Here is a 25557-nt window from a genome sequence, read left to right on the forward strand (position 1 = left end):
CTACACTCTGGACACTGGATACTGCATCTGGCCACTAGCCACTGCATCTGGCCACTGACTATTGCATCTGGCCACTGGCTACTGCATCTGGCCACTGGCTACTGCATCTGGCCACTGGCTACACTCTGGCCACTGGCTACTCCACTCTGGACACTGGCTACTGCGACTGGACACAGGCTGATGCAGCCTGTCTGTCCTCTCTGACAGGGTGAAAATAATCACTCCGTCCTGAGATGCAAGACGTTTCTTCCAAATGAATCTCAGCCGTGTCTGCTGCCTGCTTAGATTAGTGAAGCATCTTTGATTTAGCAACAGACGCTAAGGGGCTTCGCGGGACTGATTATCGACCAAAATATCACCTTCTCGTGAAGGTTCATATGAAATCATCCAGTTTGCCGACTCAATTTTGGATTATCAACTAACAAGAGATGTGTTTATGTGTAGGAAAGAACTGCAGATGCTGGTTTAAATCAAAGGTAGACACAAAATGCTGGAGTAACTCTCCCTGAGGTAACACCATGGAAAACCCTTCAGTATGGAAGAACCCCACCTGAGGGAGGCAACAAGGGGACATGAAGTGGGATGAACACCCTCTGTAACTAACAATTAGTCAGTCAGGAAACCTCCTTGCCTGAAGTCACCTGTTGCCAGTGTCGATTTGTCCTCTTTTTAATTTCTCACTTCCTGCCCCCCACCCTCACGTACCCCCCCACCCCTAACTACAATCCGACTGAAGAAAGGTCCCGATCCGAAACGTCACCTATCCATGTTCTCCAGAGATGCTGCCTGTCACGCCTAGTTACTCCAGCACTTGCTGCCTATCTTTTTTATAACATGAAGACATCTCTGCCTCTCTCACTGATACCTCACCAGAGAAGGTATCTCTTGGGGTATGGGTGTGGGAAGGACTGAGAACACACAGCCTGTCAGCCATCGGCCCACCGCATCACGCCAGAATTGTTTTAAGCTACAGATATTTCTGAGGCAGAGTTCTGAGCGCTTTTTTAGCAAGATAAGATTGTCTGCCTCTCCATTCATCCCTCTGCTCTGTTCTCCTACAGAACCCCGCTTTCCCTTGCTAGCTCCTTATCTACCATCAGCTTCAGTCCTTCAGCACCAGTGAAAGGGTGAAGATTAGAGAGGGAACAATTTTTTTAAAATATAAAGAACTCCAGGCATGAGTTTTAAATAATAAAAGTCAATGATTTAAAAAAAAAAAGCCCTGTGCATTCTCCCAGTGCTGTGAATAAGATTATTTTTAAAATTGTTTTCTAAAAATATAAATCCAGATTTTTTTTTTTTTCTCTCCTGTTTTCATTTTGATAACACTACATAAATATCAAACAATTCAGGGACTGTTTTTCCCGCACTGACTTTACTCGCTTGGTGCAGGGCGTTCGATGGAAGCGAGGCGGTGTGTTTGTAGACAGGTCGGTCTGGACTTCAAACAGAAGTATCTTGTAAAGAAGCGAGCTGGGGAGCAGATTCCCCTGGGAACAGTGCGAGAGGAATGCGAGCATCCTTCAGCGTGATTTTGCAGAAGTTTTGGAACTTTAGTCATTTAGACTTTACTCTCACCGTGGACACCCTCTTCTCCCCCCTCCCATCAGGCAAGAGGCGGCACGGTGGCGCAGCGGTAGAGTTGCTGCCTTACGGCTCCAGAGTCCCGTGTTTGATTCTAACTACAGGTGCTGTCTGTACGGAGATTATACGTTTTCATAAGTGATAGGGGCAGAATTAGGCCATTCGGCCCATCAAGTCTACTCCCACCATTCAATCATGGCTGATCTACCTTTCCTTCTCAATCCCATTCTCCTGCCTTCTCCCCATATAACCCTGGCACTTGTACTAATCAACCCATACTAAATCCCCCAGTGCCTGCGTGGGTTTTCTCCGGGTGCTCCGGTTTCCTCCTGCACTCTGAGGACTCAAAGTAGGTTCAATCGCATCTGATACATAAAATAGTCAATTTTCGCTAGTGTGTAGGGATAGTGCTAGTGTACGGGGTGATCGCTGGTTGGTACGGACCCGGTGGTCCGAAGCTCACCTCACTCACGAAGGGGTGTAAGGCAGCAGCTCTACCACACAGCCCTCTGGTCTCTGTTCCCGACTTTGCACGTGGCCAGTTGGGCAGGTGTTCTCGAACAGAACTGCTGGAAATATAACTGCCATAGCAACCAGCCGCCATTAGATCTGTTGTTACGAGATAACGGCCGGGATGAACTATCTCCTCAGTTGTGCTGCCCCCCCCCCCCCCCCCCCCCCCCCCCCTCCCCCGATGAAGGGAAGCAAGATTAACAGCCTTGTTCTGGTTGAACCAAAGATGGGAAGGCTTGGGCCCAGTTGCATCTTGAATCAGGTTATTGTCTGAACAGGATGAGATGTGGGGCTGGTGTGTAATTTAGCAACACTGACAATTCCCTGTAACAATGGGAGATGCTGATTCCTCACCAACAGCTGGAAAGCGCAGGGAGAATTAGTACGGGTTGTTTTGGCTTTTAGCTCCAAGATTCCCTGAGGATAGCCACGCAGATAGGCCCAGGGCTCACATTCAACTCAATGAGATAATACACCTCAGGGCACAGTGTTGATCATCTCCCTGGCAATCCATCTCCCTGATTCACAGGGGTGCAGGGGTAGGGGCAGCATGGTGGCACAGCGGTAGAGTTGCTGCCTCACACCATATGCAGCGCTAGAGACCCGGGTTCGATCCTGACTACGGGTGCTGTCTATACCTTATCCCCGTGACCTGCGTGCGATTTCTCCGGGTGTTCTGGTTCCCTCCCACACTCCAAAGACGTACAGGTTTGTAAGTTCATATGAGCAGAATTAGGCCATTCTGCCCATCGAGTCTACTCCGCTATTCAATCATGGCTGATCTATCTCTCCCTCTCACATTCACCTGCCTTCTCCCCATAACCTCTGACACCTTTACTAATCAATTGTCTGCCCAGCCTCCCTCCCCCGAGGCCAGGGAAGAGACGGTAGCTGATCCTAATGGATACAGTATGGAAACAGGCCCTTCAGCCCACCCTCCGACCATTGATCACCCGTTCACACTCGTTCTATGTTTTCCCGCTTTCTCATCCACTTTCTACACACTCGGGGCAATTTACTGAGGCCATTTATTCGTCAAATCCACACGTCTTTGGGATGTGGAAGGAAACCGGAGCACCCAGAGGAAACCCACACGGTCACAAGGAAACCATCAATAATCTGAGACAAGCCTCTGAGAGTAAAAATGTCCCCTTAAATCCCTCCCCTCTCACCTTAAGCCCACGCCCTCTAGTTTTAGAATCCTCTACGCTGTGGATGTGACTTTATCAATGCCCCTTAGCATCTCAATAAAGTCACCCCTCATCTGCCTACTCTCCAAACAAAAGCCTCCCTATACCTCAAGCCCACAGGCCCAGGTGGCATCATGGTGAATCCCTTCTGCATCCATACCAACCCATTTCCCGACAATATTTCCAATAGTTCTTGTTGTAGCACTAAAGGAGGCCTTTCAGCCCATCATATTCATGCCAGCTCTCAGCAGGATAGTCCCTTGGGACTTACTACTCCCCCTTCCCCTTCCCCGCCCCCTCCCAACATCCCTACAACCTTGCAGCTTACTCTATATGCCCATCGATGCCTCGTGCCGACCTAACTGAGGGGCAATTTACAGTGGCCACTTAACCGACCCGACCCGCACACCTTTGGGATGTGGGAAGAAACCGGAGCACCTGGGGGAAACTCACAGGGAGGACGTGCAAACTCCACACAGAAAGCACCAGAAGTCGGGAATTAACACGGACTCTGAAGGCAGCGACTCCACCTGCTTTGCTACCTGGCTGTCCAATTTGTTCTTATCTACAGGGGGTAAATTTGTTGATTCTGGATTTGTACATATTTTTTCTATGCAATTGACTGACTGTGTTTGGTTCTGGTATACCGGTATCTGTTCGTCATTAGTTGTTCATTAATAAGTGAAATAACATTATTATGTGCTATTAAAGTTGCCAGGGGTAAACGGGGTGTAAAATGTTGGGAACGCCTGCTTCAGAGGCACGATATGCTTCAGTTTTGCATCATTATGGTTACCTAGCATTAGAGTTGATAATTTATGGTATTATTGATTACTATATATTCATCAATGTGTTATTACATTTGCGAGCCTGTTAAGCTGCTGCAAGGAAGATTGTTATTGTCCCATTGCTAGTACAAATGACAATTAAACTCTCTCGACTCTTGAGAGCAGGTTCCACAGGCCTGTTAGCCCTTGCTGTCTCCTCCCATCCCTCAGCCTTCGGACTTCTCCTCCTCCTTTTTCCTTTCTTCTCCCCACCTCCCCCCCCCCCCCCCCCCCCCCCCCGTCTGAAGAAGGGTTTTGGCCCAAAACTTTGCCTTTTTCCTTCGCTCCATAGATGCTGCTGCACCCGCTGAGTTTCTCCAACATTTTTGTGTACCGTCCTGGAGAGACAGTTGTTTTTTTTTTTTTATGTTCACAAATCCCCCCCCCCACCTTTCCTTGTGAAATGTTAACCCCCTGCGTTCCGAGCTGGACGCTATTGAGCGCAGAGATTCAGTGCTGAGGTACAAGACCCTTGTAACCTGGGGGATAACGTGGTCAGGTTGCCCTGGTTACAGTTACATCTGCGCTCCAGTCATTAATCTCCGCTCTAGGGAAGGGACAACAGGGAACGCCCCGACTCTGCCATCTTCTCCGCGACCTCTTGTGTTCACTGAAGATATCTGCTGCTTCCCGTGGTCCACTCCTGCCTCACCTCATGGCCGCCCGAGTCACCGCGAGAAAACTGTCCCACAAAACGCTGACAAGTGAATGCAGTGCACAGCCTTCAGTGCCTGGGATGTTGTCTGCTCCACTCTGGGCGAGGCAAACACTGAGTGGGCAACTCTTATAGGCTTTACATCATAGATATAGCGTGGAAATAGGCCCTTCGGCCCCCCGGGTCAATCACCCGTACACAAGGGGGGCGGCACGGTGGCGCAGCGGTAGAGTTCCTGCCTTACAGCGCCAGAGTCCTAGGTCTGTCTGTACAGAGTTGGTCTGTTCTCCCTGTGACCACGTGGGATTTCTGCAGACTGCAGACCGGATGGGAACGGCATTTACTGCTGGGCCACTCACTCCCAGACCTGCCTTAGTGGTTGGATACAGACCCAAAAATTACAACTAGCACCAACTTCATCAATACAAGGCGTAGAGCCTTAGAGCGGTGGTCTTAGAGTGCCAGAGACCCGGGTTCCATCCTGACCATGTGTACTGTCTGTACGGGGTTTGTACATTTCCCTGTGACCACCTCACACTCCAAAGATGTGCAGGTTTGTAGGTTTATTGGCCTCAGTAAAAATTGTAAATAATCTCTGGTGTATAAGATAATGCTAGTGTATGGGGTGATAGCTGGTCACCATGGACTCGGTTGGCCAAAGGGCCTGTTTCTGCATTGTATCTCTAAAACTAAAATTAAAACCTGTGCTTTGGTCTCAGAGTAACTTTACAGCACGGACCACTAATTGGCCGCCCCCTGAACTTCCGCAGGTGCAATAACAACATTGAAAAGACATTTGAGCTGGTCAATGTATAGGAAAGGTTTAGAGGTCAATGTCTAAACACAGATAAATAGGACGAGCTTAGATGGGGCATCTTGGTTGGCATGGATTACTTGGCCCAAAGGCCCTGTTAACATGTGGATGATTATTTTTAATAACATCATTCTTCATTCCCGGCTGTGAATTTGGTTGCTTCGTATTGTATCTTAGAGTCATAGATCATACGGTGTGAAAACAGGCCCTTCAGCCCAACTTGCCCACACCGACCAACATGTCCCATCTACACTAGCCCCACTTGCCTGTGTTTGGCCCATATCCTTCCAAACCTGTCCTATCCATCTACCTGTCTAATTGCTTCTTAAACGTTGCTATAGTCCCTGCCTCAACTACCTCCCCTGGCATCTCGGTCCATGCACCCACCAACCTTTGCGTGAAAAAGTTACCCCTCAGATTCCTGTAAAATCTTTCCCACTTCAATTTAACCTATGCCCTCTGGTTCTCGATTCCCCCAGTCTGGGCAAGAGATGCCGTGTGTCGGCCCAGTTTATTCCTCTCATGATTTTATCCACCTCTGTAAGATCCTCTGGTGGGGCGTGGATATTTTTCTCTTTATATTGTAATCGGCACAGTGCACTGGGCTGCAGGAGTGGAGAGATTAGCCATGGATAAGGGAATCATAGGACACAGAGTTTGAGCAGGTGGTGCAGCAGTGGAGTTGCTGCCTTACAGCACTTGCAGCGTCAGAGACCCGGGTTTGAACCCGACTACAAGCGCTGTCCGCACGTTCTCCCCGTGACCGCGTGTGTTTTCTCCGAGATCTTCAGTTTTGCCGTTGTACAACTCCCTATTATCCTGGGATTTCTGCATTTTCCCCTCTGGCCCAGACCAAGAGTTGATTTCACGTCCTGAACTAATGCTGTACAGTGTGTTCTGGCTGAGCCCTTCAGTAAACCAGAACAGTCCTGTGTTAATATTTGACTCCGGGCTTCGTGTTAAATTCTGAATAAATTACATGAAGTGTCGCCTAATTTTCAAGGCACTCCTTGGCCAACAGAGACACAAGTATACGTGGGTGGGGGTGAGAATTTGAAGCAGGCTCGTCATGCCTTGCCAACTGGTCAGTGGAAAACAGAAACATAGAAAATGGGTGCAGGAGTAGGCCTTTCGGCCCTTCGATCCAGTATGGCCATTCAATATGATCATCGCTGATTATCCTAAATCAGTACCCCCATTCCTCCTTTCTCCCCATGTCCCTTGATTCCATTAGCCCTAAGAGCTATATCTAACTCTTCTTCCCTTCGGTGTAAACCAGCATCTGCAGTTCCTTCCGACACTCCCAGTCTAAATGTTTCTTAAACGTTGCAATAGTACGTCCCTCAACTACCTCCTCCAGCAGCTTGTTCCAAATGCCTTCTCCCACCATTTTAGTTCCGTGGCCTTTACTGAGAAATAAATCAAAGTACACCCTTTGTGTAAAAAAGTTACCCCTCAGGTTCTTATTAACTCTTTCCCTTCTGTATCAAAAAATATGGGATCAAACATTGTCATAAAGAGTCATAAGGGATAGTAGAATTAGGCCATTCGGCCCTTCAAGTCTACACCATTCAATCATGGCTGATCTATCTCCCTCCATTCTTCTGCCTTATCCCCATAACCTCTGACAGCTGTACTAATCCAAAATCTATCTATCTCTGCCATACAAATATCCACTGGCTTGTCCTCCAGTTCCTTCTGTGGCAAATAATTCCACTTTGGATACTCTGGAGATGTGAAGCAGGTTTTATAAAGATATTCCAACAGTTTACTGTTCTTGTGGTAGAGCTTGTCTAACGCATAAACCCAACCTAGATCCCCACTAGCAGATTACTTCGATTTGTTTTTCAATAGAGGCCACAGAACTAACGAGCTGAGAGTTTTTATATTTTGCAACCGATTCCAGTCAAAGTGTTGGCTCGCCTGGGTTTAGTACATGTCCATGGGCTGTTTGCCTTGGCTACTGGAGCCAGCTCTTCAGTTATTTCAAGAGTCAATACTGTTTAATTGTCATACCTACAGGCAAAGGAAGAATACATTCTTACTTGCTGCAGCTTAACAGGGCCATTAATGCATATAACACACAGATCAATGTTCACTAATCAATGCTACCACAAGTTTGGAATCAGTAATACTTAAGGGCCGGTCCCACTGTACGAGGTAATTCAAGAGCTCTCCCAAGTTTAAAAAAAATCAAACTTGTGGTAAGTACATAGAAAGTACGTAGCAGCTAGGTCGGAGCTCGTGGATGTCTCGTAGCGGCTCTTAACGCTAACGGCAGGTACTCAGGAAACACGGTAATGGGGCTTTTCACGGGGCGAGTTGATGCAAGATGTCACCAGAGTGAAGAGGTCGTGGTCCAGCACGAGTCTCGCACGATATAACGGGGGTAGATAAAGAGTTCCCACGGTACTCGGCATTTCTGTTATTTGTGCGAGTGACTTGTCCGTCTCCCGAGCTTTCACGTTAAATCTTGAATGAACATCGTGAACTACACGTGACACAAATGATGTAACTTTTTTTTTCACACACTATATATATATCCTCCCTTGGTTGAATTGGCTCATTTGGAGACATATTTTACTGTGTATGTGGGAGACACAGATGGACTGAGCACAGTACCTCGGTCTTACTGTGTGTGGGAGAGGGGGAGAAAGAGACGTACACTCACAGAGGCAGAGTCTCTCAGCCTGTGTAAGAGGGAGGGAGAGAGAGAGAGAGGCACACACAAGGTGGATGTGAAATCTCACCTGCCTGTTTCAGTGACAGACACCCGCCGCCAGTAAATGAAGACACCCCCATCTGTCTCCCCCTCCTCTCCCTCGACTCCCCCACCTTTCCCTCCCAACTCCAGCCCCGTCCCGACCCCCTGGGAAACTGAATAGAGCAACAATATAGATATAGAAACTGAAACAATATAGAAACTGAATAGAGCAACATGGCAAAAACATCTCTGACACGCTTTACCCCCTTTCTTTGAGATTTTCTGGGAGCCATCTCTGCAAGTGTTCCTGTTAAAAAGATTATCCAACAATGACAATTAGGTGGGACGTCCTCGAAGGACACATGTTCCCTTGTCGATATTGAGACCACGTTTTTTACTCACCTTCTGTCCCCTCTGTCCAGCTTCCGGGTTTACCGTTCGCAGGAGTTCCCACGCGCTATATCTCTAAAATCTGAAGTTAGGTAATGTCTAAAGGAACTGCAGACGCTGGTTAATGCTGGTTAATACGCACAGAAGGACACAAAATGTTGGTGTAACTCAGCAGGTAAGTCAGATCTGGGAAGAAAAACATAAAAAGCTGGAGTAAGTCAGCGGGTCAGGCAGCATCTCTGGAGAAAAAGAATAGGTGACGATTCGAATCGGAACCCTTCTTCAGACAGCCTAATCGGAATTGAGTCTGAAGATGTGTCTCGTCCCGAAACATCAGCTTTTTTTCTCCAGAGATGCTGCTTGACTCGCTGAGTTACTCCAGCTTTTTGTGTCTGTCTTCGGTTTAAACCAGCATGTGCAGTTCACTCCTTACACGGGTCTCTGTACAACATTGATTGGTAGCGTTCCGGACCCCTGGACCCGAGGACTCCGACCTGTATCTCTCAAAGAAGTACATGTGAAAAATTTCTCACGGACCATAAAAATGCGTACCCTTTCAGTAAAGTCCCTTTTAAAGTCCCTTTTAAAGATTATAGTTATTTTCTTGAATCTCATTAACATAACTCATGAATAAGTTGATGTCCATATGCGGATGCAAATCTTTATTTTTATTTATTTTTTAAATTCAATCCCACAGAAGATAATTTTTAATCACCTTCTGTCCCCTCTGTCCAGCTTCCGGGTTCACCGTTCGCAGGAGTTCCCACGGTACCCGCAAGAGTTATTACGGATATCGCACTGGCCACTACGTTCATATAATGTTGCAATACTCAACCACAAGTGTACAAGTCAATCTTGGAGAAATTCAAACTTTCTTGAATTTTCTCCCGAGTGACCAAGTTACACGATGACCTGCCGTTAGCGCTACGGTGGTCCACGGTGGTCCACGAATGCCGTACTGTTATCGCACGAGGTTCCCACGATGTTAAACTCCGGTTAACTCTTGCGTCAACTCGCCCCGTGAAAAGGCCGCTTAACTCGTGAAGTTTTTTCAGCACTGTAAAAATGTCCACGAGAGCCCTGAGTACCTACGAACGGCTATTACCGTAATTCTCCGAGTTCGAATCAGGGGAAACTCGGGAGAACTCTTGAATTACCTCGTACAGTGGGGCAGGCCCTTAAGTAACTATAATAGTGCAAGAACCGAAATAAGTCGTGCAACCAAAGACAGGGATCATAGAATACCATAGTTGCTGAGGTTAGTGTCACACGTGCAGTGTTCAAGAGCCTGCTGGTCGCTGGGAAGAAGCTGTTCTTGAACCTGGAAGTCACGGTTTTCAGGCTCCTGTACCTTATTCCCGATGGTAGCAGTGAGATGAGAGCGTGGCCAGGGTGGTGTGGGCCAAGGTGGTGTGGATGGTACAGGCTGCCTTTTTGAGGCAACACCTTCTGTAGATTCTTTCGACGATGGCCAGGTCAGTATCTATCTGTACAACAGTCATGAAAATGAATATTTTCAGTGGAATCCACAAGACCTGCCTGAGGGAGTGTCGATGGATGGAGGTGGCTTGACCAGGAACCCTATGAACCCTATACCACCAACACATCTATGCTCCATCGAGGCTGGTCCCATTTCACTGTGTTTGACTCAATTCCCTCTAAACCTTTACTGTCCATGTACCTGTCCTAATGTCTTTTAAATGTTGTTATAGTGCTGCCTTTTACCACCTCCTCTGGCAGCTCCTTCAATACAACCACCACCCTTTGTGTGAATAAGTTGTAAGTCTGAAGAAGGGTCTCGACCCGAAACGTCACCTATTCTTTGCTCCATAGATGCTGCCTCACCCGCTGAGTTTCTCCAGCGTTTTTGTCACCCTTTGTGTGAATACGTTGCCCCTTAAAGATATATATTAAATCTTTCCTCTCTCACCTTAAACCTATGCCCTCTAGTTCTTGCCTCTCTCACAAAAGACCTACCCTAAAAGATTCATTCTATCCCCGTCTTGATTTTATGCACCTCACTAAGATCACCACACAGCGCCCTGTGCTCCAAGGAATAAGGTCCTAGTCTGCCTAGCTTCTCCCTTTAGCACAGGCCCTGGCAACATCCTTTTACATTTTCTCTCTACTCTTTCCAATTTAACGACATCCTTCCTACAGCAGGGTGAGTGAAACTGAACACAGTTATCCAAGAGCAACCTGGCCAGTGTATTTGTTCCTGTTCCCCTTGGCCCTTCTATCTCGGCACTAAATGCTCGCTCCTTGCTTATTACACATCCTCTCATTTCCTAAGTCCTCTGCCACCCTGCCTGAACTGAGCTGGGAATTTTACTGTGCACAGAATTGTAAGTTGAAAATTGCCAGCATGCTGTGGCACAGTGTGCCATCCACTGATGCCGTTGATTCAGTGGGAGCCCAGGCATCCACTGTACACCGTGCCAATGTTGGTCGCTGTGTGCAGGATATGGTCACCAGCAGCCACGGCAGGATGAAGCCACTGTCTTCAGACTGTTTGTCTTTAGTCTCAACTTCACGTGTGTGTGTGTGTGTGTGTGTGTGTGTGTGTGTGTGTGTGTGTGTGTGTGTGTGTGTGTGTGTGTGTGTGTGTGTGTGTGTGTGTGTGTTTCTCTCTATGTATCTGTGTTTCTCTGTTTTTGTGTGTAGATACTGTGTGTGTGCGTGTCTGAGTCTTGGTGTATGTTTCCGATTTTGTGCGAGTGTGTGTCTGTGTTTGCATGTGTGTGTCTGTGGTGTGAGTGTATGTTTCTGTGTGAGTGTGTGTCTGACTCTATATGTGTGTCTATGTGGTGTGTGTCTGTGTGAATGTGTGTCTGTGAGTGCGCATGTCGGTGTGTGTGTTTATAGGTGAGTGTCTGAGTTAGTGTGTTTGTGTATGTGTGACTGACTGTGTGTGGTGTCTCAGTGTGCACACGCGTGTGTATATGCATGTGTGTATATGCGCATGCACAGGTATGTACATATTTACATGTGTGTATGTACATATCTGCACATATACATATGTGTGTGTGCACATGTGTGCTTTTATGTTAATTCTCCATTACTCATTTGTTGCAAATGTTGGTCAAAATAGTAGTAGAAAACGTTGGAAACTCCCAGCAGACGAGGCAGCATCTGTGGAAAGGGAAACTGAGTCAATGTTGTGAGGCTTCCTCCGCGGACGCTGCCCGGCCAGCTGAGTGTTTCCAGTATTCTTCTCTCTGTCTTCAGTTTTTCAGCAACAATAGTTTTTTGATATTTGTGCATTTCTCATGTGAGAGGGAAGGTTTGTAGCCTTGAGGTGGTGGATAGTACTCGTGTCCACGGGTCTCTGTGCGTTTCCCCCTGTGTGTAGAGAGGGTCGCCGTGCTTCTAACTGCGGAAGGTTGATGCAATCTTTTGCTTTTGATTAATGGTGGTTGCAGAGGAAGAGATGGTGGCATAGTTACCTGATCAGAGAGAGAGCTTTTTATTGTTCTCAAAGGCTGACGTCTTCTGCAGATATTATTAAGAGATTATTCTTTTTCTTATCACGTTAAATTCTATTTTTTTTTGTGTTTTGTTGCTTAGAACCTTTCTTCCAATTCCCGCTCTGCACTCTGCAGAAGATTAAACGTACATGTAGACGTCGAACCAAAGAACCAAGAATCCATCACCACCGCAGTCTCATTCACTTATTCTAAATGCACGGTGCAGTCACGGCAGCTAATGGGGCTCACATCTATAATTTGATCCAAGTGACCTCGGTCTAAGAGTTTGAGTGTAACTGGGAATAAATTCCTTCACCCAGGCCTCGAATGGGAAGGTTGGCAGTAGGGTTCATAACTTCTAGGAGCAGAATTAGGCCATTCGGCCCATCAACTCTACTCTGCCATTCAATCATAGCTTCCTATCATTCACAATTGCTGCAGTCTGCATTTGGCACCGGCTGTTTGTCAAAGAGCTTGTGTTCCTTCTGCTCTTGCCTGGGAGACTCAGAGAGTGCCGCAGACACTGCAGTACCTACACCAAGCCAACATAAGCCCATCCAGTCTACTCCACCATTTAATCATGGCTGATCTATTTTTCCCTTTCAACCCCATTCTCCTGCCTTCTCCCCATGACCCCTGACATCTTTAAGGGCCTGTCCCACTTTCACGACTTCATTCTTTCATCCCGACCATTTTTTTACTCGTGGACATTTTTATTTATCGGGCTGGAAAAAACGTCCCGACTTACCTGATGCCACAAGTACCTAAGGCTAGCATAACGAGCCGCTACGATATATCTACGAACTCCTACGGACTCGTTACGAACATTCTGCGAGTTTGAATCGGGGGAAAACTCGGGAGAATCCGTGAATTACCTCGTGAAAGTGGGACAGGCCCTTTACTAATCGGCAATCTGTCAACCTCAACCGTAAAAATATCAATTGTCTTGGCCTCCACATCCGTCCACAGATTCACTACCCTCCGACTAAAGAAATTCCTCCTCATCTCCTTTCTAAAGGGACGTCCTTTTATTCTGAGGCTTTATCAGGATGTTGCCAAGACTCAAGGGGGAGCTAGAGGGGGAGGTTGGAGGAGAGACAATACACGATTACAATCGAGCCATCTACAGCGTATACGGCACATTTATTTATTTATTTGTCTATTTATTTATTTATTTATTTATTTCGAACAGAATAGAAGAATAAAAAGCAAGTGTGAAACAGCATACAAAAAATATATATATATTTATAAAGTGTCATAAACAATATCTATAAATAAATGAAAACATATGTGTCCGAAAAGGAGCAGGAAGAAGCCAAAGCTTATTAATTCCCACCCCTTATTCAACTGCTTGTAATTATCTTATACAAATTTAGCAGCTATATGTACACCATATGTACACCAGCCACTATATGTACACCAAATTATTTACATTTGAACACTAATCAAATATTTACAAAGCCATACATGATAAGGGAATTAGTGCAAAGTAAGCCAGATAGTCCGAGGGTCACCAATCCAATGAGGTCGATAGTAGGTCAGGTCTGCTGTCTGGCTGTGTTAGGATGATTCAGTTGCCTGATAACAGCAGGGAAGAAACCTCCAGGTCCCTGAAACTGGAGGTGTGTGTTTTCCCGCTTCTATACCTTTTGCCTGATGGGAGAGGGTAGAAGAGGGAGTGGCCAGGGTGCGACTCGTCCTTGATTATGCTGCTGGCCCGGCTGAGGCAGCGTGAGGTTATAGATGGAGTCAATAGAAGGGAGGTTGGTTTGTGTGATGGTCTGGGCTGTATCCACAATTCGCTGCAGTCTCTGTGGTGCATCTGTAGAAGTTGGTGAGAGTTGTAGGGGACAAGAGGAGAGGAGGAGAGAGGAGGAGAGGTGAGAGAAGGAAGGAAAGGGAGGGAGGGAGGGGAGGGGAGAGGAGAGGAGACAGGAGGAGAGGGTAAGGGATGGGAGGAGAGGGAAGAGGATGGAATGGGTAGGGAGGGGAGGGGAGGGGAGGGGAGGGGAGGGGAGGGGAGGGGAGGGGAGGGGAGGGGAGGGGAGGCTGCTCTATGTTTCTGCCGGATTGCAAGATCTCTTGAGTTTGCTGAATTATATTACTACTGCACCTACAACAGAACATTAAATATCATGTAGCTGGTGCTCTTCAGAAAAACAAAATTACACGGTTGAAGTGTTTAACTGCCCGCATTGACCTTACTGTAATAGCAGACTTTTGACTTTTCCGTTACTTATTGGCAAACCTTATGAAGTCATTGCTATGGAAACGGTGTGCATGTTTGAATAGAAGAGGTCAGAAATCTTATCAGCGAAATCGCATTGTCTCTTGACTTTTAGATTTGTCCTTTCTGTTTTAAAATGTGTTTGCAAAAAGGTCTTTCAAAATGTAAGCTCGGCAGTGTGTGTTTGTTCCACAGAACAAGCTTCTGTCTATAAGGGCTTTATTGAAGGGAGAATGTGATCCAAGTGGAAAGGCAGACAATTATCTTGATATTGCTTGTGTTTTTCCCCCCTCTTTGTGTTGCTGCGATGAGTGTCGATTAATCGAGGAAACAGGCCTCGTTTACTACCCTCCCCAACGCACAGTATTAAGTCTTGACGTAATCAGTTGTGACCACAAGACCAGGGCGCCTGCTGCCTCACAGCGCCAGAGACCCGGTTTCCATCCTGACTACGGGTGCTGCCCTGTACGGAGTTTGTACGTCCTCCCCGTGACCGCGTGGGTTTTCTCCCACGCACCACAAAGACGTACAGGTTTGCAGCTTAATTGGCATGGGCAAAATTGTACACTGTCCTTGGTGTGTAGGATAGTGTTAGTGTATGGGGTGATCGCTGGTCAGCACGAACTGGTTGGGCCGAAGGGCCTGTTTTCACGCCGTATCTCTAGAGTCCGTAGTAGGCCATTCGCCCATCTAGTCTACACCGCCATTCAATCATGCTTGATCTATTTTTCCCACTCAACCCCATTATCTTGCCTTCTCCTCCTGACCTCTGATGCCCTTTACTAATCACAAGCCTATCCGACTTATAAAATACCCAATGTCTTGGCCTCCACTGCCATCGCAATGAATTCCAGAGTTTCACCACCCTCTGAATAAAGAAATTCCTCCTCATCTAAAGGTACATTCTTTTACTCTGAGGTTGTGCACTCTGGTTCTAGATTCTTCCATGACTGGAAACATCCTTTCCATGTCCACTCTATCTAGGCATTTTCCAGTAGATGTCAATGAGTTTCCCCTCATCCTTCTAAACTTCAGCAAGTACAGGCCTAGAGACGTCAAACCCGTTAACCCCGGGATCATTCTCATAAACCATAGAGGTCCATGATGACCAAGTTCCCTAAAGGGCCTGTCCCACTTTCACGACCTAATTCACGACCTTTTTTTACTCGTGGACATTTTTCATCAGACGAGAAAAAACGCCCCGACCTACTTGATGCCACGAGTACCTACGACTAGCATCACGGCCCGCTACGACCTCATGGCGACCATGCTGCGAGTATGAGTCAAGGCCAAAATCGGCAGAGATCGTGAATTAGGTCGTAAAAGTGGGACAGGCCCTTAACCGAGCTACTTGCCTGCCCTTGACATATATCCTTCCAAACCGTCCTACCCACCAATGCCCCTCTGCACTGAGCCATGGGTGGGTGGAGTTCAGTATGTGTAGAGCTGAGATCCTCTGTGTGACTCTGATTGTTCCCAGCCCTGTGCCACCAACAGAACCAAAACCAGTGCTGTAAATCACAACAAGAAACGGCTACATAGAACCATAGATACATAGAAATTAGGTGCAGGAGTAGGCCATTCGGCCCTTCGAGCCTGCACCGCCATTCAATATGATCATGGCTGATCATCCAACTCAGTATCCCGTACCTGCCTTCTCTCCATACCCTCTGATCCCCTTAGCCACAAGGGCCACATCTAACTCCCTCTTAAATATAGCCAATGAACTGGCCTCGACTACCCTCTGTGGCAGGGAGTTCCAGAGATTCACCACTCTCTGTGTGAAAAAAGTTCTTCTCATCTCGGTCTGCTGAAATACGCTGGTATTTTTATTCCTTGGGAGCACCAGAGGCTGCGGTATGATCTTCTGATCTTATAGGGAGAGGTGCATTAAATCAGGAGGGGGGATAGATAGGTTGAATGGACAGTCTTTTATCCAGAGTAAGGGAATCAAGAATCAGAAGGCATAAGTTTAAGGTGAACGGGGACAGATTTAATAGGAACCTGAGTGACTTTTCCACACACAGCGTGGTGGGTGTATGGAACGAGCTGCCAGAGGAGGTGGTTGAGGCAGGTGCTATAACAATATTCAAAAGGCAGTTGGACAGATACGTGGAACCCGGGTCTGTGGTGCCGTATGGCAGCAACTCAACCGTTGCTCCATTGTGCCGCGCCGGTAATGAATTGTGTTTGACTTCCGAGCTGCAGTGGACAGTTTCAGCTCCGTTGCTGGTTCTTGCTCCGGCTCTGCTCCAGTGAGCAAACCACATACTGTTACACCTGACTGAAAAGCACAACGTGCCCTGAGTAACTCAGTAGCTCAGGCAGCATCTCTGACCCGCCGAGTTACTCCAGCACATTGTGTCTTTATTTTTTGTAAACCAGCGTCTGCAGTGCCAAGCTGTTATGTTGGTCAGCTGGTGACTCGACAACTCCACCAGTGCATGGGCTGTGTTTACTCTACACGAGAAGTTGGGCTGTTGGTCTCTGAACATAAATGCAATTTCTCGAAGTTGAAAAATGGCTTCATTTATATTGTTGACACCGTTCTTCATACAAGACATTGAAAGTGCCAATGCTGTGATCGGATGTGGCAAGACCTCTGGCCATTTTATGCTTGTGCATGTCAGCATGTTGTTCAATGATTGAGATGACGAACGCATGGCAAAATATGAAATCCTCCAACGTTCAGCCTGATCCTGTGGCAGAGGGAGAGAGAGGAATAATGCCCCTGTCCCACTTAGGAAACCGGAACGGAAACCTCTGGAGACTTTGCGACCCCACCTAAGGTTTCCGTGCGGTTCCCGGAGGTTGCAGGTGGTTGCCGGAGGTTGCAGGTGGTTGCCGGAGGTTGCAGGTAGTGGAAGCAGGTAGGGAGACTGACAAAAACCTCCGGGAACCGCACGGAAACCTTGGGTTGGGCGCAAAGTCTCCAGAGGTTTCCGTTCAGGTTTCCTAAGTGGGACAGGGACATAAGACAGCACTGGACTGATCCCCACTTGCTGCTGTCTGGTCTTGGAGCTGTGTAGAGGTGTTTAAGTACTTCATCGCATTAATACACTGAAGGATGCAGAGTGTTCCTCTCTCCACAGGTGGTCATAGACGCCATTCACCTCCCGCCCAATGTATTTGTTTAAGGGATGTAGTTGCATGCTGCCAATGCTGACTTCTAAACTTGTTTGTCTTTCTTCCTCTCTCTCTCTCTCTCTCTTTCACTCTCTCTCTCTCCCTCCCTCCCTCCCTCCCTCTCTCTCCACTTCTGCCCGACCACCGGCTGCTCACAGGCACTGCACAAGAGATCGAAGGTAGAGATGACCAGATGCATTTTACCTGCACAAACTTTGTTTCACGGGGGGTATGGGAGGGTGTGGGGTGGGGGGGGGGGTGACAACTGCTTGCGAAGGGGAGGTTACGGAGCCTTTACAGTCTGTAGTGCAAGTCGCGATGATCAAAGTCGCCTTTGATAATGACCCACCTGAAACTGGATGCTCACCATCGCGATCTCTTAAACCTCCCTTGCCATCCTAGCATTTGCTTTAATCCAGGAAAATTAAAAACTGATTTGGAATATAGACTTGTTTTGATTTATTAGGTTTGAGGATGGTGAGGTTAAGACATGGGAACGTTTAAGTTGTTTTTCTCTCCCTACACACTGTGTAAGTTAATGACTCCTTCTGGGGTTAACTCATGCCACTGGTTTCAGTTAATTGTGCGTTTTATGTCTCCTTTCCATGTTAAAAATAAGCTGCACTATCACACTTAGAGTCAGAGAGTCATATAGCACGGAAACAGGCCCAACTCAGCCCAACCAGCCCATGCCAACCAAGATGCCAACTCTAAACTAATCCCATCTCCCTCCATTTGTCCATCTCCCTCCAAACATTTCCAGTCCATGTACCTGTCCCACTGTCTTTTAAATGCTGTTACTGTACCTGTCTCAACTACCTCTGGCAGGTAGACACAAAATGCTGGAGTAACTCAGCGGGTCAGGCAGCATCTCTGGAGAAAAGGGACAGGTGACGTTTTGGGTCGCGATCCTTCATCAGACTGATGTGAAGGGTATCGACCCACAAACGCCACCTGTTCTTTTTCTCCACAGATGCTGCCTGACCCGCTGAGTTACTCCTGCATTTTGTGTCGACAATAGACAATAGGTGCAGGAGTAGGCCATTCGGCCCTTCGTGCCAGCACCACCATTCAATGTGATCATGGCTGATTATCCCCAATCAGTACCCCGTTCCTGCCTTCTCCCCATATCCCCGGACTCCGCTATTTTTTAGAGCCCTATCTAGCTCTCTCTTGAAAGCATCCAGAGACCCTGCCTCCACCGCCCTCTGAGGCAGAGAATTCCACAGACTCACCACTCTCTGTGAGAAAAAGTGTTTCCTCGTCTCCGTTCTAAATGGCTTACTCCTTATTCTTAAACTGTGGCCCCTGGTTCTGGACTCCCCCAACATCGGGAACATGTTTCCTGCCTCTAGTGCGTCCAACCCCTTAACAATCTTATATGTCCATGTAAACCAGAATATGCAGTTCCTTCTTACACATTTTACCCATTTAACGGACCCATTAAATCTTTCCCCTCTCACCTTAAGATTCTTGTGTGAGGTTGCCAAATTGCCAATCATTGCAGCCTTAAGTGTTCGGGGCGTGTGATCCCCTTGCAGCTGGGTCGAGGCTTGGTGGACAAAGTCTCCAGCTCTGGGAGCCAGGCCCTGATCAGAAACTCATTTATACTTACTGCCACCAGTGGAGAAAATCTAACGTTGATCTCGAGAATCTGTCGGTTTGCTGAGGCCACCACTGTAAACATTCACTTATGTTTTGCATCCTACACGTCCCTTTCTCTCTGCCAGCCTTCCATCACTTCTTCCTCCTCCACTTCATTCTCACGCTCAAAGCAGGGAATGCCAATACCTTTTTGCTGAGGCGTTCCTCAGGGTATATTTCCTCAAAAAGCTCAGAGGATATATATCGATGTATGTCGATATATGTAGGATATATCACATATATATGGGATGTATATCCTACATATATCCCGTAACTAAGACATATCGGATATACGTAGAGATAAAGTTAGGAGCATTCAATAAAAAAATGGTGGCGCAGCGTTAGGGTTGCTGCCTTACAGTGCCAGAGACCCAGGTTCAATCCTGACCACGGGTGCTGTCTGTATGGAGTTTGCACGTTCTCCCCGTGACCGCGTGGGTTTTCTCCGGGTGCTCTGGTTTCCTCCCACGCTCCAAAGACGCGCAGGTTTGTAGGTCAATTGGCTTCAGTGACGTTGGGGAGGTAATGAAACTCCCTCTGCTGGCCGCAGCCCGCAGTGCACCCCGTGGATGACCCTGGCTCTCACACTGACCCCCGCGGGGTCAACAGTTGCCCCGTACAGCCGTTGGATGGGAGGGGGAGGGGGAGCTGTGACAGGGTGCTTATTAATTGACCACTCACTAGCTTCTGGAGATAGTTAATGAAAGATAAACTTTATTTATTACTTGGAGTAGACATAATGACCCACAAACCATTAGACATACATCATAAAACAGTACTGTGCAGGAACAGGCCCTTCGGCCCACAGTGTCCATGCTGGACATGATGCTGAATGAAATTCATCTCCTTGCTTAATCCATATCCCTGCACTACCTCCATGTGTGTATCTAAAAGCCTCTTAAACCCGACTCTTGTATCACCATCACCACCTCAAGTTGCGCATTCTAGGCACTCACCACGTTCTGTTAAAACAAAACGTTTTCCCGCACATCTCCTTTAAACATTGCCCCTCTCACCCGTAAAGCCTCGCCCTTGCCCTCCAGTCCTTGACATTTCCATCGTGAGAACATGGTTTTGACTGTCTATATGTTTGAGAAAGTGTGTAATGTCAAGAGAGGCCTAGATAAGAGTAGATTAGAGTTGGACTGCAGATGTTGGTTTATACTGAAGATTGACACAAAATGCTGGGGCAATTCAGCGTGTCAGGTAGCATCACTGGGGAAGAAGAATAGGCGACGTTTCAGGTCGGAACCCTTCGTCAGACTGGGAGGAGCAGAAGGAGAAGTTGTTCAGGGCGAGGACCAGTTCTGCTAGGGTGGAGGAGAGTTTTTGTAGAGGGAAATTGGCTGGGTCAAGGAAGAAGTGGAGGGCCTTAAGGCCTTCATGGTGGTGGATATAACATCATGGAGATATAAAGAGACTGAACGAGGGAAGCAAAAAGGAAATCAAAAGTTATTAAAGAGTCAAAAGGTGTGTGAGGTGTCTTGGACTTAGATGGGAAAGGATTGGACAAGGGGTTAGGATAGAGTCGAGGTATGTGGAAATAATTTCAGTGGGACAGGAGCAGGCAGAAACAATGGATCTGCCAGGGCAGTTCTGATTATGGATTTTGGGGACAGGCTAAAAGGTTCAAGGTCAGCACCCTTAAAGAGGCATTTAGATCGGCAATGGATACGCAGAGTACGGAGGAAAATGGATCACTTGCAGGTGGAGGAGACTGGTTTAACTTGGCATCATCTTTGGCACAGACCTGGAAGGGCTGTTAAGGCTCCTGGTTGGATGGAGATGAGGGAGGAGGTATAGGGAGCAGTGTTACATGGGAAACTGCCCTGGACAGGGGAGGGATGAATGAACCAGTGAGGGACAAACTAACAAAGTACTCCTTGGTTCACTCAACGCCCCCCACTCCCCCCCTCCCACCGCATCTCCCTGCAATTGTTGAGTGAAGTGCTGCAGAAATCAGTCTCTTGCTCATTGAGTCGTGAACCCTAACATGTCAGCCTTGTCCCTCGGAGGTTGTAAAGATGCCGTTCACAGTCGAGCAAGGGGTAGATCATTGGCCCAGATCGGCCCAAGTACACACATCCACCCACACAGCCCGACTGCCTCTCGTAATACAGGGCTGCAGCCTAATTTGACGTTTAGCCTTGTCTGTAAACGCACCCGCTCCAGCGCTGCTGAATCTGCAGCCGATGTGTAGCGGGAGAGTTTATACGATGTGCTTGAACACAGGTGGTGCAGTGAGGCTATGAAGTCAAGTGACAGAGAGCCAGTGTTGGGGGCCTATGGCGGGGCCGTGAGCCGGAGAGGGGTGCGGGCTCTGGGGACGGCTAGGGAGGAGTGCGGGGAGGTGGGTGGTGGGGGAGGGGCGGGCCGGGGGCTTGGGAGGGGGGGTGGGTGAGCTGGGGGGGAGGGGAGAGGGGGGTGGGCCGGGGCGGTTGCAGGGCAGTGAAGGGTGGGCCAAGGTGGGCTGTGGGGGAGGGGAGGGGCGGGGACCGGGGTCGGTTACTGGTCAGTGTGGGGAGTGCCGGTCTAACCCATCTCTCTGCCCCGATGCAGTGGACGCCCAGAGCCTGGTGACGGACGATGTGGTGGTGGTGGAGGGTGAGGTGGCCACCATCAGCTGTCGCGTGAAGAACAACGACGACTCCGTCATCCAGCTGCTCAACCCCAGCCGCCAGACCATCTACTTCCGCGAAGTCCGCCGTAAGTGTCCGCTCCTCCGGTCGCGCTCTGCCACGACCGACGGAGACGCACGTGCGTGTGTCCCAGTCCAACACAGACACGCGCCTGCACCCGGCCGACGGTCGTGCTCTGCCACGCGCGGGCACCACGACCGACGGAGACGCACGTGCGTGTGTCCCAGTCCAACACAGACACGCGCCTGCACCCGGCCGACGGTCGCGCGCGTGCCTTTCATTTCCTTCGTTGAACGTTCATTGCTGCTCCCTCATTGAAGTGAAACACTTCTCATCTTCCATCCCGCAGCGCTGAAGGACAACAGGTTCCAGCTGGTCAACTTCTCCAGCAGTGAGTTGCGGGTGTCGTTGTCCAACGTGTCACTGGTGGATGAAGGGAGGTACGTGTGCCAGCTCTACACCGACCCCCCACAGGAAGCCTTCGCCACCATCACCGTGCTCGGTGAGTTCCAGCGCCGGCCGTCCGAGCGGCAAAACGCCGCCTTTCATCCACGTCCGCTGCCAACCAGCCGTTTCCCACCCTAGGAGGAAACCCACGTGGTCACAGAGAGAGCATATAAACTCTGCAAAGACATCGTCCGTAGTCAGGGCCGAACCTGGGTCTCCGGCGCTGTGAGGCAGCATCTCTACCGCTGCGCCACCGTGCCATAGTTGACGTCATTAGAGCGGTGGATGACTTGTTTGTCGCTTCTGTCCTTGTGGATGGCGTGGGTGTTAGATCAGCTAAACGCATTGCGGTTCTGTGACTGTTCTTGAGGTGTTTGTACAACTGTGGCTTTCCAAGGATACCTTGGATCACTGGAGTATGCAACTGTGCACCTGGATCACACACCTACCTGCCTGCTGTTCCGAGGGCTCAGAGCTAGAGAGCCTCGATAATAAGCACAGAACTACTGCTCCTATTAATGTGAGGAGAGAAGAGAATTAAAAATAGCCGGCTTATTAATGAATATGTCAAGTCTTGCAGGTCTTTAAAATCCCAAGGTACTTCACACAGCTTTTTTTGGACCTATGTTGACATCAAACCGCTTTAGAGAGATCAGAGTTGGGAAAAGCACTGAAGCACGTCTTAAAGGAGAAAGGCAGGGAGAGAGTTGCAGAGCTCACCAGTTTAGGTAGCACTCTGGGACTGCTGGTGGAGTCTTGGCACAAATGTACCCTCACACTCATACTGTAACCGCGTTGGTTTGCACCGCGGTGAATCAGGTTTCCTCCCACATCCCATGGAGGCGCGGGTTGGAATGTTCACTGGCTCCGTAAACTGCCTCCGTTGCCAGGCAGGATAACTTTAGGTAGGGTGTTGATCATGTGGTATGTGTGTGTGAGTGTGTGCGTGAGAGTGTGTGTTTGTATGTGTCTGTGTGTGTTTATGTGTGTGGGTGTTTATGTGTGTGTGTGTGTGCATGTGTGTGTGCATATGTATGAGTGTGTGCGTGGGTGTGTGTGTGCATAGGTGTGTGCATATGTATGAGTGTGTGCGTGGGTGTGTGTGTGCATGTGTGTGTGCATATGTATGAGTGTGGGTGTGTGTGTTTATAGGTGTGTGCATATGTATGAGTGTGCGCGTGAGAGTGTGTTTGGGTGCGTGTGTGTTTGTGCATGTTTGTGCGTGTGTATGAGTATGTGAGTATAAGTGTGTGTGTGAGTATATGTGTGTTTGTGAGTATGTGTGTGAGAGCGTGCGTGTGAGTGTGAATATAAGTGTGTGAGTGTGATAGTGTGTGTGTGAATATAAGTGTGTGAGTGAGTGTGTGTTATAACGTGTGTGAGTATAAGAAAGGGTGTGTTTTTGTGAGTGAGTGTGAAAGTATAAGTGTGAGTGAGTCTGTTTGTGATTGTGTGTGAGTGTGAGTGTGTGTTAAAATGTGTGTGATTATAAGAGTGTGCATGTGTGAGTGAGTGTGTGTGTGTGTGAGTGTGTGTGAGTGTGTGTGTGTGTGAGTGTGTGTGAGTGTGTGTGAGTGTGTGTGTGTGTGTGAGTGTGTGTGTGCACAGGGAGAGTGAGGGAGCTGGGTCAGTGAGTCGTGGCACTGGGGCGTGCGGGGTATTCCTGCATTTGGTGCCCGGCTTGGGGGACAGCCCCTCAGGCACAAACGCGGTGACCCCCGGTGGGTGAAACACCCGTCAGTATGTGAGGGCGAGCGGCCCGCCGCACTGAGTGACAAACAGCCAGGGGCCGGGGATGGAGCGGCTTCGTGGGACTGTAAAGGTAAGAGTATAAATGAGCCAAATGCTTGCGTTTCCGCTGTGCCAGTTACCCCGGCGGCACAAGTATGTGCGGCGCACCGTATCTCCCTGCTCCCATCTGCTCGCTGCCTCTTCTCAGGCTGTTCTTTCTCCCCGACAGTTCCTCCAGAAATGCCGACCATCGACGCCAACAAGGATGTGGTGAAAGAAGGGGAAGAGGTGGAGTTCACCTGCACCACCTCCGGGGGCAAGCCGGCTGCTGCCATCAAGTGGCTGAAGGGTGACGAGGAGATGGAAGGTACGGACACCCCCTCTGGATAGAGTGGATGTGGAGAGGATGTTTCCACCAGTGGGACCGTCATGGGTCGAGACCCTTCTTCAGGGGGTGTGAGGGAGGCAGGAATAAACTGCAGGCAAGAAAAAGGCCAGAACAACTCAGGGTGGCAACAGATGGGCTCAGGAAGAGTGGAGCCCATAATGGCCCATTACACTGTTTTGGACCCTACTTCAAAGCCTCAGAATTAAAGGACGCTCCGTTGGGAAGGAGACGAGGAGGAATTTCTTTAGTCAGAGGGTGGGTGAATCTGTGGAATTCATTGCCACAGAGGCTGTGGAGGCCAAGTCAATGGAAAATGTTAAGGCAGAGATAGATAGATTCTTGATTAGTATGGGTGTCAGGGGTTGTGGGGAGAAGGCAGGAGATTGGGGTTAGGTAGGAGAGATAGATTAGCCATGGTTGAATGGCGGAGTGGGCTTGATGGGCCGAATGGCCTAACTGCTCCTATCACTTACAGTATGAACTTATGAACTCGCCACTTCCACACACGGCACCTCGCCCCATCCATGGTCCAGCACACAGGCCAAACCCACACCAAACCTCTCACACCATTCACACCAAAGATCCTACAACAGAGCAAGATAGACCACTCCTGCTAAATGCAATGGGCTGACGTGTAGTATGCAACGGAGCGGAACGTGGGCCTTTTTTTCATCCATTTCCGTAACCGGACCCGACCCGACTCGCAGTGTAGTCAACGTTGCGGGGGAACAGTTTGTGTCAATAAATTAAAATTCGGAAAATTAGGAGAAGATTTTTACCAAATAACTTTGATTTTTACGAGGATGTTTCCGTAACCGGCTTCCGTCTCCGCACTATTATCCTACGGGATCTTTGGTGCGGAGACGGAAGCTGGTTACGGAAATGGGGCCGAAAATTATCTATGAATCTGCCCATGACCGTACTACGTCTTTATCGTCGAGTGGACTATCTTGCTCGCTATAGGATCTTTGGTTCACACCTGCCAACAGCATTCTATCAACCATCTTCCCCCGACCTCTGGTGTGACCCCACTGGCCCACGGAAGGTGGGATAACTCCCACATTCAGGAAAAAGATTCAGAAAGGGTGTGTATTTCTATAGCACCTTTCACAGCTCCCTCAGTGGAGCAGTAAGCTCGGGTTCTCCAGACAACATCAGTGGAAGGCACAGATATGCAGAAGAGTGATCGGGCTGCAGGAGGTCGCGGGGAT

At 48.6% G+C, this 25557-nt stretch overlaps 1 protein-coding gene and 1 long non-coding RNA gene across 5 annotated transcripts in view; one reads left to right on the top strand and one right to left on the bottom strand.

Annotated features, from left to right (window-relative positions):
- cadm1 (cell adhesion molecule 1) overlaps window positions 1-25557 on the top strand; it is a 265572-nt gene that overhangs the window by 171489 nt on the left and 68526 nt on the right. For 3 of the 4 annotated variants that reach the window (XM_033049927.1, XM_033049924.1, XM_033049926.1), the window contains exons 2-5: window positions 17656-17676; window positions 21701-21847; window positions 22130-22282; window positions 24188-24325. In XM_033049927.1, the coding sequence (XP_032905818.1) occupies window positions 17656-17676; window positions 21701-21847; window positions 22130-22282; window positions 24188-24325 (459 nt within the window). The remainder of the gene's footprint in view (window positions 1-17655; window positions 17677-21700; window positions 21848-22129; window positions 22283-24187; window positions 24326-25557) is intronic. The other variant, XM_033049925.1, reaches the window with a different exon arrangement.
- Window positions 712-16757, bottom strand: LOC116991356. The gene is made up of 3 exons (XR_004416768.1): window positions 16710-16757; window positions 7390-7394; window positions 712-786 (listed from the first exon to the last, which is right to left on the bottom strand). It is a non-coding gene; the product is annotated as an uncharacterized LOC116991356 (long non-coding RNA).

The sequence above is a fragment of the Amblyraja radiata genome, chromosome 33 (genome assembly GCF_010909765.2).
Source record: "Amblyraja radiata isolate CabotCenter1 chromosome 33, sAmbRad1.1.pri, whole genome shotgun sequence".
Taxonomy (NCBI): domain Eukaryota; kingdom Metazoa; phylum Chordata; class Chondrichthyes; order Rajiformes; family Rajidae; genus Amblyraja; species Amblyraja radiata.